The sequence below is a fragment of the Piliocolobus tephrosceles genome, chromosome 9 (assembly GCF_002776525.5).
Source record: "Piliocolobus tephrosceles isolate RC106 chromosome 9, ASM277652v3, whole genome shotgun sequence".
NCBI lineage: Eukaryota > Metazoa > Chordata > Mammalia > Primates > Cercopithecidae > Piliocolobus > Piliocolobus tephrosceles.
The window spans coordinates 54,760,338-54,777,061 of record NC_045442.1 but is presented as its reverse complement, the minus strand read 5'-3'; the positions used below and the strand labels follow the sequence as shown (position 1 = coordinate 54,777,061).

At 37.5% G+C, this 16,724-nt stretch overlaps 1 protein-coding gene across 1 annotated transcript in view; it reads right to left on the bottom strand.

Annotated features, from left to right (window-relative positions):
* BICC1 (BicC family RNA binding protein 1) overlaps positions 1-16,724 on the bottom strand; it is a 324,892-nt gene that overhangs the window by 23,173 nt on the left and 284,995 nt on the right. Inside the window, exons 9-17 of the mRNA XM_023185583.2 lie at positions 14,615-14,746; positions 11,743-11,929; positions 9,742-9,903; positions 9,052-9,248; positions 8,053-8,185; positions 7,314-7,470; positions 5,107-5,272; positions 1,768-1,807; positions 1,323-1,477 (exon numbers count right to left, since the gene is read on the bottom strand). Coding sequence (XP_023041351.1) covers positions 1,323-1,477; positions 1,768-1,807; positions 5,107-5,272; positions 7,314-7,470; positions 8,053-8,185; positions 9,052-9,248; positions 9,742-9,903; positions 11,743-11,929; positions 14,615-14,746 — 1,329 coding nt within the window. The remainder of the gene's footprint in view (positions 1-1,322; positions 1,478-1,767; positions 1,808-5,106; positions 5,273-7,313; positions 7,471-8,052; positions 8,186-9,051; positions 9,249-9,741; positions 9,904-11,742; positions 11,930-14,614; positions 14,747-16,724) is intronic.

Genomic DNA, 16,724 nt, shown 5'->3' with positions numbered 1-16,724 from the left:
AATGAGCATTTCTAAGGTAAATACTTCATCTATGAAACTATCGGAACACAGTCAACCTAGCACACTTGACTCTGTCAAAAGCAAGGACGGGCTGAAAGGAACAGCCATACCGTGCATCAGGTGAAACTCTAAGAATGAGCACAGCAGTTTTATGGTCCCTGCTAACAAAAGGAGACGCTTATTTTCTCTCTGTGTTATCATGGAAGAAAGAAGAGTGTACCTCCTAGAGCCTCAACATTTTTCATAATGGTTCCTACATTCTGCTGCTGAAGGTAACTTCAATCTTTAAACTACAGCCTGCCAGGCTGCTACTATAACTCTGACAATGAAATTCACAGGAGACTCTTTATTTTAGTATTTCAATAGTATTTTCTTTTTCACTTACTCAAAAGAGACAAAGAAAAAAAAAGCAGCATGTTTGCTTTTGTGTTTCATCAAGAGCCTAATTTATTACAAAGAAAATGGGTGGAGAAAAGGTCAGTCTACAAACGCCAGTTATTAGACTAACAATTATGAAATCCTTAACCAATATTTGTTTTTTTGGCATACAGTGCTCTCTCTGGTTGAACACTGTGACTCTTGATCATTTTCATCCATGTTTGGGTTTGTACAGTCTCCCAGCATCGTGCACATGTGCACGCTCTCTCAAGCCCCACCCCACTCCCAAAGACTTAGAGCCAAAATCTGATACTTTGAAATGGAAAAGGCCTGCTTGGTGAATCACGTGTAGCCTGGCTGTGGAGTATGGAACTCTCCATCCCTTCCATATGGTAGGAATGCCAGCTTCCCAGTCTCACCCCGAGCAGGGCGGCCAACATCTGGGAAACATAAAAATTCTGGAGCACTTGTTTGAGATACTTCTTGCTGTGTTCTTGGCACATCTGAGCACACTGAATTTTTAACTCATATCTGAAAACCTATTTTTGTTGAACATTTGCCTTTTCCCCCTATGGTGACCTTGCTAGTGAAACCTTTGGATAAAAGGACTCTTTATACATTTTTATGGAATGTTACATCTGCCTTTTGCTTAATCTCAGCCCTATGCTTATCATTTATGACACATCCCACCCTCAACAAAAACACACATCCAAATTTACATCTCTTTAAGAGCTGATCAACAATTTTGAGAAAATACAGATAAAAGATCATAATACACAAGAGTGCATCAGTTTTATAACAGTATCTTTATAGGAATAGAAATAAAAACAAGTCACCACTAATCACTTTCCTTTAGGTACATAAAGAATGAGTGTGGGGGAAGGACTGTCCTGTTTAGATGAGAGAACAGACAGGAAGAATGAGTAGGACATGACTCTACAAACCTCGTAAGTGGTTGTCATTGTGGGCTTATAGGACACATGATTGGCCCTTCTCAACTCCTTGATAGTTTCAGCTGGCATGGATTTAGAAAAACCCAGACCACTCCAGGTATTTGTGGGCGTTCTGACCTCCGTCACCACTGGTTTCTTTAACATAGCTTTGGAAACAAAACAAAACCAATGCTTGGTATGTTTAGTTCATTTCTTAAATAAAATACTGATGATAAGTGTCATTTCTTTGAACATTTGTGAAGAAATTATCACTGAATGTTATTTCTTAATACACCATTCAACAAAATATATTCAGCAGAATTTATGCAACTTGAACCCAAATATTCTAGGTTTCTTTTTCTGAGTTTTCAAGTTCTCAATTCACCATGAGTACTCAAAAAACATTTATGCTTGTACTAAAAAACAGTCAAGTGTAAGTCATTAGTGTATCATATACCTTTGGTGGCTAATAGCTTCTTCTGTTCATAGTCAAATGCCTGAAAATGAAACAGAAAATGCCTTTATTGACAGTCTCTCCAAATGTCATGCCATGGTTAGAGAACAAAGGTTTTGACTGTGTTCCAAGAATCTGCCTGAGGCATACACTAAGCTTTGCACAATAATGTCACAGAAATCCAAGGTAAGTCTGTAAGTTTAAACATGCTTCCAACACTAACTAATGAGTAATAATAAACTACCACTTCTGACTTTAAGAGTTAGAATTTTTCCTTAAAAAAAGAAAAAAAAATCGTATTTACCATAAATACCTAACACTCCAGAGCCAATGTCTGCTAGAATATAGTGAACAGCCTAATAATAATAATGCAAGTTTTGAAAGCATACATTTCCAAAATGCTGTCCTGTATCTATTGGCCCCCTTAGGGTCTCAAAAATCCCCTCTTCATTTAGGTAAGCATGGCCTAAAATGGTATGATGTCAAGATACCTTAAGAAATTATTTAACCTAACTGGCATAGTCTTTGCTTTTGAAGTGAGATAAATGGCAGATGTCTAACTTTAATTTATAATGACATTAAGCAATGCCATAAAATTAAACCTAGTTACCGTTTATTGCACAGGGCTAGGATAGCACCATTGATTCATTCCATTAAAACTGAATGAATAACTATGATGTAGTCAAGTCTATGTGAGGACCGAGATAGATCATTTTGAAGAAAGTAGTGCAGATACAGCTACATTTCAAATCTTTTCTGAGAGTTATCAACTCTCCAATTTAGGAACTAGCTAAAACTTGATGTAAGCATGTCTCAAAAGCCTACCAGAAGAACCAACAGCCAACTGGCAAGAGCTCTTTAACCAGAAAGACCATACCATCATATATAAGGTACCTATATAATCTATGGTCTGAAACAGGACATTTCTGAAGGTGAAATGTGCTGTGAATAACAATTAGGCCAGGATAATAAAAGTAAATAGGGGCTGTCCCAGACAAACAAGGACATGTGATAACTAAAAACATAGCCATATATCAGGAAAGCCAGATTTTTAGATAATATTTTTGATGAAGTTTTTAGATCCTAGGACTAAAATGGCATTGGGAGTTAAAATCAATTTTTAATTATTAATGCCTAAAGGCAAGGTATACAGAGAATCTAAATTTACTTGTTCAACAAATATTCATTGAGGGCCTACTGGTTAATGAGACTATGCTCAGCTTTGTGGAAGAATACAACAACGAATCAAAACAGCCTCGAGGACTTGCAGTTTTTTTTGTTTTTGTTTTTTTTTTTAAGACAGAGTCTTGCTCTGTTGCCCAGGCTGGAGTGCAGTGGTGCAATAGCAGGTCACTGCAACCTCCACCTGTCGGGTTCAAGCTATTTTTCTGTCTTGGCCTCCCAAGTAGCTGGGACTACAGGCACCCACCACCACGCTTGGCTAATTTTTATATTTTTAGTAGTGACAGGGTTTTGCCATGTTGGCCAGGATGGTCGATGGTCTCGACCTTCCAACCTCAGGTGATCTGCCCACTTTGGCTTCCCAAAATTCTGGGATTACAGGTGTGAGCCACTGCACCTGGCTGACTTGGAGTCTTAGAAGGGTTAGGAAAGAGAAATAACTATAAAATAAATTAGAAACTGAGATAAGTATAAAAAGAGAGCTGGGGATATACTCCAAGAGCAATCAGGAGATAGAGATCATTTTCAGCCAAGGAAATCAGGGAAATTTTCAATCTTTCTCTCTGTCAATGCTCAGTGAATATTATCATTGATTTCTTAGCGATTTTAAGAGTTAACTGTTCACTAACAATACAGATACATCTAGTTAGGCTAAAACTCAAACATTAAGAACATGCTCATCCATCCTAAGAGAAAGAAACAAGAAACTGGTTCACTGTGGTATAAATTTGATGGAAAAGGTGACAAGAACCACAAGACAAAAACCATTAAAAGATTATAAAGGGGATTTGATATTTCTTAAATAAATTGTAATTCATATTAACTGAAAATACATCCACCAGAGAAAATGTAATAAATGTCTTTTTTATTTTATTTATTTTTACTTTTTGAGACAGGGTCTCGCTCTGTCTCCCAGGCTAGAGTACAATGGTGTAATCTTGGCTCACAGCAAACTCTGCCTCCCAGGCTCAGGTGATCCTCCCACCTCAGCCTCCAAGTAACTGGGTCTACAGGTGCATGCCACCATGCCCGGCTCATTTTTTAGAATTATTACATAGTGATAGGGTTTCGCCATGTTGTCCAGGCTGGTCTCAAACTCTAGGACTCAAGCAATCCACCTGCCTGGGCCTCCGAAAGTGCTGAGATTATAGGCGTGAGCCACCGTGCCTGGCCTTAAATGTCTTATTATAAAGGCCATGGCTTTTATTAAAAAAAAAAAAAAATTCATAGAAAAACTTAGGAAAATGTTCCAATGCAAAGGATTAAAAAACAGACAAGGAGGACTAAACTGCAGATTGCACTGGAATTAAAGTAATATAGTTTAGCTCCATGAATTAATTTCTTTGACACATCTATGACAGCTTTTCTGTTTCTAGGATATTGTGGAACGTTCTTCCTCTTTTTTGGTGGTGAAAGATAAAATAGGTAAGTCTACTCAGCAATTCTGGTCTGACATCAAATGTTTACAGACATCTCTAAAAGCACAAAGCACAATGTCCTTATTTTTCATATTGTCATCTATACAGAAATCATATTTCTGCATTTTCATGGTCAACAGTCTATTCTGAGTAATTAGCCTAATAGTTTGAAAATGGATACATGGCAAGTTCCTATTGAGGAAGTTGTTTAATCATAAAAATTATTTAAAGGAAGTTGTTTTTTTAATTATGAAACATCTGTGAACCAACAATATCAATAATATTCATCATCTACTTTCAAAGAACACTCCACATTAGTTATTCTCATAACTATCTTTAAGTGGCACCAAACACATTTATCATGTTCATTACATAGAAAATAGTATATCTCTTTATCCAAGACTACGTCATGAAGCAATAATACTTAGAAATGCAGTCCTGCAAACTCATTTAAAATTTTTTTAAGTAACATATGAATCATGTTATTTGCATAAGATAGTGACACACACCATTCTGCACCATTTTAAATATATTTTAAAGAATTCTCACTTAAGCTAAATACTGCTTTTCATTTTTAATGTTTATAGCAAACTAACTGCTACCTATATATTTAAATTTCATTTTGAATGTAGCAGAGAAGGAAAACCTGATTTCTGCACTACTGCTGAACACTCACTGAATTCTCCATACCAGAACCCAAACATGTGACATTTGAATGGCTTTCCTATTGTATTACCATTACCTGCATGTTGACGTATGATGACCGTGGGGCAAGGTGGGCCCTTTCGGAGTTTTGCTGGGCAGCTGCTGCCCTCTCTGCAGCGCGCTCACTCCCTGGAGCTTTCTTGTCAGCCAAAGGGCTTTCGGTAGCACTCAGTTCAGGGTCTGAGAGCAACCTGTCAGTGCTGCTGTGAAATAAAAGTGTAGAATTTAACACTTCACTATATATACAAATGTACTGAATGTTTCCTATGTGCCACATTTACTATGCATGTTTATCACCATCAGCTATTAACATGTATTCTCTCATTTAATCCTCACAACAATGCACAACAATGCTATGACACAGGTACTATTGTTATCCCCACTAGCGGATGAGGGAAGTACATTGTCCAAGATCATACCTCTAATGTGACTGGTAGAGATGGAATTTGAAATCGGGCACTCTGACTGTAGGGGTAAAACTTGAAACTATTTCACGATGCACATTCAAACACAATATATACAGTATATGTGGTATACTGCATATGACATAGATGGAATAGATGTACAGACAAGATTTCTAAATTTACACATCAAGGAGATATCAATGATTCATGCATGCAAAGTCTAAACAGAGATTCAGTCAATTTGAAGGCATGCAGATGATCCAGTTCATGTGTATGAAATATGTATATGATATTGGTAACAAATAAATGTAGCAGATAAATAAATATTCTTCAAAGTCTGTTGAGGGGGACAGGCAGAACATAAAAGTGCTTCTTACAATGAGCAGCAAATACGTGAGTTACAACACATGGTATGTACAGAATGCATACACCACAGGTTCAAATCTAACTGCATCTTAAGCTCAAATAAAATAGGGATTGCAATATCAATCAAGAACTGGTTTGTTTATTCATTCATGATTTTATTTGTTCAACTATTCAGCTGCTGTGCCAAGGGAATTTAGAGGAATTTAGAAAAGTACTTTTGGAATACAAAAAGAGGGACGGTGAACTTTGCTTGACAAAAGTTGACAGAGGCTACACAAAGGACATTTGAACTGGGAACTTAAGAGCATCTGCAAGTTGTCTGGTGCCAAAGGCCAGGAGAACAGCAAATCAGAAGGAAGAGCATAAGAAAAAGAAAGGAAGCATGCAACACAGACCACTGGTGGATTTGAAGCCACAGTGTGACAAGATTAGACCTGTTTTCGAAAATAAATGGCTGGAGCAAAATAAAGGATAGATCAAGCTAATAAAAGACTGGAGGCAGGGAGATCTTTCTGGAGGCTTCAGTTTAACCCAGAAGAGGATGATGAGAAGATTCAGAACACACTCAGTGATGACAAGAATGGGTATCTATTTTAAACACTTCAATAGTTTCAAGAAAGTAAAACTGTTTCTCTAGTCTATAACAACATTAATTTAGGGTATCAGCACCATGTAAAGAAAAACACAGATAAAGGAGAACTGGACAACAGTGGGTAATAATGATTGACCAAAGAGTTTATAAAGGAAAATGGATTTTAGTAAGAATGGGAAGAAGTAAAATGATGTATGTTAATCTTTGCATAAAGACACTCTAGAACGGTATACCAGGAACTAATAAGACAGCAGAGGAAATCAGGTGGACGGAATAGGTGGGAACAAAACCTTACACTGTAGAAACTGCCCAAAATACATGGAGAAAAAAAAAAAAAAAAGAGTAAGGATGACACACTTTAACTGTGCTATGGTAAGGAAGAGTTATATTTAATATTTAATACAACTTATGTATTTATAACCAAAGTGATTTGGAATAAACAAAGTCATGATAATGTCAAGCATTTATTTAAAAGTTTGCAATTAACTACCCTGGGAAAAAAGAGCCACATAAGAAAGAAATTCAAAGCCAAATGAAAGAGGATTCGCAGTGGGAAAATTTCTAACAGCAAAAATCAGAGAATAAAAATGGCCCTGCTGATTACTGGAGAGCAGAGAGAATGCTACAGTTTCAGAGTAATACAGATGATTTAAAGGACACAGATATAAATCAATTCATTAAATGGGGAAGGGACTACAGAGAAGAAAGAGAAGGGTGAAAATTATCAGATATTATTCCTTAATATTTTTTTAAAAGATAAAATGAAAACACCCATGGATGAGATCAAACATGACTTGAATCCAAGAGTACTAACTATAGAGTTGAGAACAAATATACATCATTTCAAAAAATCAAGGACTCTTTTAAGATTAAAATACATACTGTAAGTGTGAGTTTTTCGTGCCTTGCAATAGTTCCACTGTCTGCCTTTTGGCACAGGAAACCTTGGAGGAACACATCATCTGTTTCAAGTCACCAGCATTCCCAGAATGGGAAGGACTTCGAGGCATGCCTACTTCAACAAAAGCATCATTACAACCTGCAGAGGAGAAGAAAAAAAAGTGAAATACCTAAACAACATCACCTTCCAACTGACAATTATCTGCAATGGAAACAAATGAGAACCCTACTCTATGGAGACATGATTAACCTGACAGAGACCTCTTTCATCTGCAAAGAGAACCCTTAACAAGTTCAGGTTGTCACAAAACTCAATTTGAAGAGAAGACCCGCATATATTTATATATTTTAAAGATTTTGGGGGAAGGGTAAAAAGGTTATAAAAAGATACTCTACTTGGGGGAAATATATCTCTCTATACATAGATATATATCTCACATTTAGTAAGTTGATGCTTTTCTGCTACACAATTACCTTCACTTCAATTCAGGAACTTACAATGTAATGGGGAAATGATTCTTTCTGTGCAAAGTGCTTTTCAGTTAATCTTTCACCATTCTCTTTGAAATTTTATTCAGGATGTTGTCTTTCCACATAATTGAGGTAGGATGAATCATAGCTGTTTAGCAAAACCAACTCAAAATCACTGCATAGACTCTCTACAACCTCCTTTTTCCAAATAACAAACCAAAATGAATTTCAGAAGGATACAGTTCCCGACCTTCAGTGGGGCTTGATTTGGGAGATGTCTGCTCAGACCCACTTGTCTGGATGGATGGATCACTGTGATTTGCACTCAGCACTTTTTCTCCAAGTGATGAAGTGGATATTGCACCATATTTTATATTTGGAGACTAAATAACAATAGAAAATAACATACAAATATGGTCACAATTTTACAGAGAGTCTAATCAAGAACACAATCCCATTTATAACAGCCACAAAAAAGAAAACCACTCTGGAATACTTCTAACCAAGGAGATGAAAGCTATCTACAAGGAGAACTACAAAACATTGCTGAAAGAAATCGTAGGTGATAAATGGAAAACATCCCATTCTCAGGGATCAGGAGACTCAATATCATTAAAGTAGCCATATTGCCCAAAGTAATATACAGATTCAATGCTATTCCTATCATACTACAAACATCATTTTTCCCAGAAATAGAAAAAACTATTCTAAAACTCATATGGAACCAAAGAAGAGCCCAAATAGCCAAAGCAATCTTAAGCAAAAAGAATAAAGCTAGAGGCATCAAACTACCCAACTTCAAACTATACTACAAGGCTACAGAAACCAAACAGCATAGTACTGGCATAAAAAAAATTGACATATAGACCAAGGGAACAGAATGGAGAATCCAGAAATAAAGTTGCACACCTACAATCATCTGATCTTCAATAAAGTTGGCAATAACAAGCAATAGGGAAAGGAATCCATGTTCAATAACTGGCGCTGGGAAAACTGGCTAGCCATATACAGAAGAATGAAACCAGACCCCTCCCTTTCACCATCTATAAAAACTAACTCAAGGTGGGTTAAATATGCTATTTCCCCACGTAACAAACCTGCATATGTGCCCGCTAAACCTAAAATAAAAGTTGCAAAAAATAAATAAAACTCATTTTAGGTGAAAGTTTAAACATGTTTTAACTTTACCAGGGGTTTATCTCTTACAAACAGCAGAGATCACACACACATTCTAGCAGAAAGCCATTACCTGTGCATGCCCATTTAAAGCAGCAGAGATTTTTTTGCCTTCGGTCTGCATACTGTTGATATGGACATCAACAGGAGTCAAGCCAGGCGGGGGAGATGGAGCCGTGTGCCCATAGGTGGGCACTCCAGACAACAAAATATTAGTTAATGTGGCTTGGGCAGTAGATGGAATCATAAGGTGTGGTATAGCAGAAAAACCTACAACAACATTTTATGATGACAGATATTAGGAAGAAACTCAGATTCAACTATTATTTTTATTAACAATAAAAACATTTTTTGTTGCTGCAAGTTCAGGAAAGAGTTCAATTTTGACACCTCCATAAACAGAGGTACTATTTACTGTAAAAACACAAAAGAGTGTTAAAATGGGACAACACCATAGAGAACGTTTTATCTAACCCTATCATTGTACAGATGTACATTACTACCAGCAAGTTACTCTAACTAGAACCTAACTACCAGGTCTGCTCATCAGATCTGAAGATGGTATTTCACTTGTATGAAAAACTCAAACTGCTTTGCTGTGCTTCATTTTAACTAATTGACATATCAGGGAATTTCTGTTTCAATGGAGTGTGCTTTGAACCCTAATTTTGCCCTAAGAAAACTGAGTCATTAGTAAATTTTATTTAAAAGACTGGTAACACCTAAGAATACACACCTTGGAATATACTTAAATGATACTGACCTGTGGCACTTGAAGTATTAGCAAGTGGGGGTGCCCATAATGTGGGGCTAGGTGTACCAGAACTTGGACTTTGCAAAGGACTGACTGAGCTATTAAGAGCATTCAAGAGTGAGTTTGGGGTTGTTGAAGTGTTCAGAGATAAGGTGGTGGGTCCCAAAAGACCTGTAATAAATGAATATATAAAGTCAATTCACATAAATTTAAGATTTTAAAATAGACATGGCACGAATATTGCCATTGGTAACGCACAATGATATAATCTGATATTTTCTAAATATAAAATATGGATGACAGACTTTCTTTCAAATATTCACATGAATTTTGCATCATAGAGCTCCAACAGAGGAAGCAGCTTATCCACAAACAGTTGCTATCAGAAAATGGAAGATAGGTGTGCCCAGACCAGGATAGCAGTTAGGGTCACTGAACATCACCAGGTGCTTTGCATTCATGTCAGCTACCCAGGATGAACAAAATGCTGCTCAAGTGGAGACTCATTTTTATTCTTCTGCATAACTCATTTGTCATCTCCTTACAAACAAACCCTTTTCAAACTACTCACATGTAGCAGCGACTAGGGAATGCTTTCCTGTAGTAGGGTAGATTTCCTATTTGTCCCCGTTACAGATAGGGTAGGCTATCAGAACAGTTCCTGAATGTATCTCAAAACATATACATGAATTCTCTGGGCTCCATCTCAATGATGAAAATTTTCTCAGAAAAAAATGCTGGTTTTTTTGTTGTTGTAAGGAGTCAATGCTTGATTTAAATAATGAAATTTTCCTTTGGGCATTTAAAATATGTTCTGGAATGAAATGTGGATTTGTATACAAGTTTCCAGGAATACATATAAAGCATAAAGTATAACAGGATAGGTATAATAATGAAAACATTCTAAAAACTCAGTTACTGAATCTTTGCTCACTTGTTTTCTCTCTAGTGCAGGATGAACTCGGTTCCTGCTAAGTTACCTAATTGGCCTTTCCTGACTCACAGTCATTGCTATGTTATTATATCTGTTCAGGTCCCAGTGGAAGGAACAACTTTGGTAGATTAGGGGCCAAGATAAAAAAAAAAAAAAAAAAAAAAGTCTTTCTTTAATGATGTCTAGGCAGGGCTACTTGAAAAATCAATCATATAAGAGTATTAAATTTCTTAAAAGTTAAAAGTAAGAATAGCTATTAGAAAAAAAAAATGTTAAAGACTGTTGAGAGTATTCTTTTTTGTCTCAAATCAACACTGAATGCCCCAGGATGATCTGCTAGGAGTACTGATTAAGGAAAACAAATGCAACTGAGAAATGTGCAAGAAAGAAGGGAATCTAGCAAAACTGTAATACAGCAACCAACTTCAGCCTATAAAATAGCAATCCACAGATGAGGACATAAATATCACCATGACTATTAAGCGGCTCATTCTACTTTCTTAACTAAAGCTCTGAGATGATGATGTTTGTTCATTCTTCTATTTTCTATTCCTCACGTTAGACAGAAATACAGGTCTGACCTCAGACTAGATTTCCTTTGTGTCTGGGTAAGGCAGGTCTAACCACTGGAGATACAGGTTCTACTTATTTTCACCCCCCTCCCCACCCCTCATACAGATTTGCAATTACTTTTTAAAAAGCAAACTGGATAATCTTTATCTCTAGGGACTGACGGCAATATTGCAAATGCAAGAGAGAACAAACATAAATTACAGTCAGCATGCTTACTTCAATCTCAATGGCATTCTTAATTTAGAACCAACACAGCCACTGAAAATAAAATAGTCAGACCTTGATTATTTATGCAAACATGGGAAGAATCTGGGTAATAAATCCACAGAGACTAAGAAATCCCAAAATGGATTGATTCAGGTTGTATGGCTTTTCACCTGATCTTAGAGCCCGAAGGAAAAAAAAAAAAAGCCTTTAAATGTAGACCCAAATGGTAGAAAGAAAGGGAACCATATAAGCATTTCCCCAGTGACTGAGACGTGCTGTAATAATAAATTGTATACCTAGTCCAGTGAGTCCAAGGCCTGCTGAAGCTAAGATATCCAGGCTGGGACATGCCAGGCCGGCAGGGCAGGATGCTGGGGATGGACTGGTTGCTATGGTAACCCCACTGCTTTCAAGTCCGAGGAGACATTTCCTTGCTTCATACATATTTAAGGCATTTCGCTCAACACTTTTCACAATCACAGACTATGGAAACACATAATGGGGGAAAAAAGTGACATGCAAGTAGTCTACAATGAATGGGGGAGGGGAGGGAGGTGGAAAATGAATACGCTAATAAGAATTCCACTCAGGGGACATATCAATGCTGCTTTTAAATCATCTGCAAATTCTAACCACTTAGTGCTTAAGTTTACACCTTCTGGTAAAACCCTAAATGATTAGTTACCATTTATTGGGCATGTTCTGGGTTCCAGGAGCTGATAGTAGCTGCATATATGTTCCCATTCTCAGCAAAACCTCATAGAATGGGAATCATTATTCATATTCAGTGAAGTTAAGGGATTTAGCCAAGGTCATGGCATAGCTGTGAAGGGGCAGCAAGAGGATGGGAACTTGGGTTCCCTTTTTATAGCCTCTCATCTTTACACTAAGGCTTCCCCCTTGCATCTTGTCATTACATACCAAATCAAACTTGTGACCACATATAAACTGCATAATCATCATCACTTATGTTTGACATTTACGGTTTACTAGTTAGCTAATAGACCTTGAAGTATGACTATTCCTCATTGGTGACATATCTATGACAAAGCTTATGGTAAAAAAATTCTAAATAATAAATAATTTTTCTTCCTCAATGGACTCATCTAGAAAATTTGAAATGTGAACTCAAAGGGGAAAGCCCTCAATGGACCAAAAAACAAATCAAAAATCGTGGCTGAGAAAGTAGTTAAAGCAGAGTTAGAATGGGGGCCATTTGGGCATAATTAAATGGTCCTGGGATGCTGCAAGGCTTTGGAGTTCTCATTTACAATCTATTTTTCTCTGACTTCTGCTAATTTCTTACTGAACTCCTGGAATTCTTCTGCCTGTCCATCTTAATATGCACAAGCCCTGTAATGTCTCTCCTATCTTTATCTTTTAGTCCTGGGATCTACAGTGACTCTGGTCAATTCAAATTAGTCACACATGAAGCTTCACGATACATAAAATTAACATCCTGTTTCCTAACTTTAAACTCACTATATCAAGTTCACTTAGAATCAATGCTATTTTTTCCTTTAAAGTTTTCTTTTGGAGAAGGCAAGATCATTTTTCTTCAGTTGGACAGCAATTACCACATTATTTACACATACCAAATTATATAAAGTACTTACATATACACCATTCTATACATATAAGATTTATAGTTTCAAGATTTTAAAATGGTGTTATTTTCTTGTTTCTGATTTTTGTTAAATAAAGAGAACATTTCCCTTGTTTACTTTATTCCATTTTCCTTTCTATTGCCCCAAAGGCAACTCATCATGATTTTTGTGTGCTTCCTTCTAGACAATGCTTTGTACTTAAAAATGTATAGACATATATATACACAAAAATGCTTCCATTGAGTACATACTATGATACAACATACTTTTTTTACTCAACACCATTCTCGTGTTGACTCCTGTTTTCAGAGTATAATCAGAAGTAGAACTGCTGCAGGTAGGGGAATCAATATTTTAGAGTAATGGGATGATCACAAATTGCTCTTCAAAGTGGCTGTGCTAGTTTAAACAACAATTCTAATGTAGAAATATTCCTCCTTCCTGATTCTTACTAGTACTTAATAAAAGATTTATTCTGGGCTGGGCACAGTGACTCACACCTGTAATCCCAGCACTTTGGGAGGCCGTGGTGGCTGGAGTGCTTGAGCTCAGGAGTTCAAGACCAGCCTGGGAAACATGGCCAAATCCCATTTTTACAAAAAATACAAAACTAGCCGGGTGTGGTGGCACATGCCTGTGGTCCCAGCTACTTGGGAGGCTGAGGTGGGAGAACCACCTGAGCCCAGGAAGTCGAGGTTGCAGTGAGCCATGATCGTACCACTGTACTCTAGCCTGGCCAAAGAAGTGAGACCCTGTCTCAAAAAAATAAAATAAATAAAATTATTCCGTTAAATTTTTACTCTACATGTAGTTACTGAAATTTTACAACACTCCGAGGAGAGGTTCCAAGAACGCTGAACTTGAGACAGTTCAGTCCTTAAAGTATTTACAAAAAAGCACAGGCATCGCTTCTTTAACTCTCCAGGTTGTGCAGGAGATGGCATATAATAAGTAGTCTAAACAATTTCTGAATTACACTGGGCATGTACACAAACACACACACACACACACACACACACAACATGTAAGTAGCTTTATCAACTCTCGGGTAACTTAGTAAAGCCTCAAGTTACCAGATTCCAAATTAAGAACAAATGTTCTTTCCTTCTCATTTAAATATTGAAAAATAATGGTTACTCTAAATGGACTCCAAAAACCAACACGTATATAAAGAAAATGATGATCTATAATGAATACTGTCACAAATTTATATTAGATAACTAAATATATAATCACATATATAAGTTGAGTATCCCTTATCTGAAATGCTTGGGACCAGAAGTGTTTTAGATTTGGGGTTTTGAGGGATTTAGGAATATCTGCACTGGTTGGGCATCCCTAATACTGAGGTCCAAAATCTTAAATGCTCCAATGAGCATTTCCTTTGACTGTCATGTCAGCGCTCAAAAAGATTTAGCTTTTGGAGCATTCTGGATTTGGGATATTCAACCTGTATAGAGTAACAGTTTCAAGTATATGCAAATACATACTTGTATGCAAAATAAAATTATACAGCATATGATATGATACATAATTCTCTGGGTCTAGACTCTGAACCAACCTTGCTTGGCTGTTTGGGCTTTGGTTTAATACTGATGAAGACATCAAGCTGTTCCATCAACTGCGCAATGAACTGTGGATCTACTTCAATTTCTTCCTTCATATCAAACATCAACACAAGAGGAAGACAACCCTAGAAAATGTCACAATAGAATGTTTAGGAGGTAAAAATTTAATCATTTAAACACCTGATAATTTAATACGCCTGCAAAGAATGCAATACTTTACAGATTTAAAGACTAAACTGAAGTATTAAAGCTAAATTATGTAAGTTCACATAGCTTGGAGGACAGGTGTGGCATTAACGTTGAGGGGGAGAGAATCATTTTTGGATGACAAAATTATATGTCTTAAGTTTCTGTTTTTGGCCCCGGATTATTTGTATCCACTGGGCACCTTGGAAAATTCCTTTATTCTCTAACTTCAGTTTTGTTAGTTACGCTAGAAACTAGATTCTCGACTATATCAAGGGTACTAATCTTTGCTTTGCTCAATGACTTCCAGTGGTAGCTTTTGATTGTATATTGAATGAAAACTAAACATGATCAAGCATTTTAAAGAGTTCCACATTTTAGCCCAGACTTGCTTGTCCAACCACAGGTCTTTGTCTGTATGTCTTCCCCTTCCTCCAGGTTAGGCCAGCCTCTCAACAATCCTTTAAGAGGATCTTGTACCTTGGTATCTTAACTCAGGGGTCCCCAACCTTTTTGGTACCACAGAGCGGTTTCACGGAAGACAATTTTTTCATGGAACGGGGAGGGGGAGGGAAGGGGGAATGGTTTCAGATGATTCAAGCACATTACACTTATTTGGCACTTTATTTCATTATTATTACATTGTAACATATAATTAAATAATTATACAACTCACCATAATGTAAAATCAGTGGGGGCCCTGAGCTTGTTTTCCTGCAACTAGACGGTCCCATCTGGAGGTGATGGGAGACAGTGACAGATCATCAGGCATTGGATTCTCCTAAGGAGCCCGCAACCTAAATCTCTTGCATGCATGGTTCACAATAGAGTTCATGCCCCTATGAGAATCTTATGCCACTGCTAATCACACAGGAGGTGGAGCTCAGGTGGTCATGTGAGCGATGGGAAGCCCCTGTTAACACACATGAAGCTTCCCTTGCTCACCTCCTGCTGTGTGGTCTAGTTCCTCACAGACCACTGACCAGTATTGGTCCGGTCCGTGTCCCAGGGATTGAGGACCCCTGTCTTAACTCATCAAAGGCATCTTCACCAATATAAATCCTACTTAACCTAATGTAGCTTAAACCTTTACTCCTTCCCGGATTAAATTGTTACTATTGTCCCTTAACTATCTCATTTTTTAGATTTTTCTTTTCTCTAATGCTCTTCATACAGTCTCTGATCTACTGAGTCCAGGAACAATGTAATATACTTCTGATGCAGAGAATTTCCAGTGTTAGCCCACTGGGTACTGGAATTTGTAAATGTGTATCAGGAGACGTTACCATTAAACATACTAGGATTTAAATGAATTACTAAGCTGGGAACCGTGGCTCATGCCTATAATCTCAGCACTCTGGGAGGCGTAGGTGGGTGGATCACTTGAGGCCAAGAGTTTGAGATCAGCCTGGCCAACATAGTGAAACCTCACCTCTACTAATATTACAAAAATTAGCTGGGCATGGTAGCACACGACTGTAATCTCAGCTACTCCGAAGGCTGAGGCATGAGAATCACTTCAACCCAGGAGGCAGAGATTGCAGTGAGTTGAGAACACACTACTACACTCCAGCCTGAGCAACCAAGTGAGACCCTACCTAAAATAAAAAAAGAAAAAGAAATAAAATACTATGCTCCATTTCTCCTGTGGAAGAAAGCGATTTTTTTTTTTTTTAATGGAGTCTTGCTTTGTCGCCTAGGCTGGAGTGCAGTGGCGCGATCTCGGCTCACCGCAACCTCAGCCTCCAGGGTTCAAGCAATTCTCCTATCTCAGCCTCTTGAGTAGCTGGGATTACAGGCCTTCACCACCAGGCCCAGCTAATTTTTGTGTGTATTTTTAGTAGAGACATGGTTTCACCACATTGGCCAGGGTGGTCTCGAACCCCGGACATTGTGATCCACCTGCCTCAGCCTCCC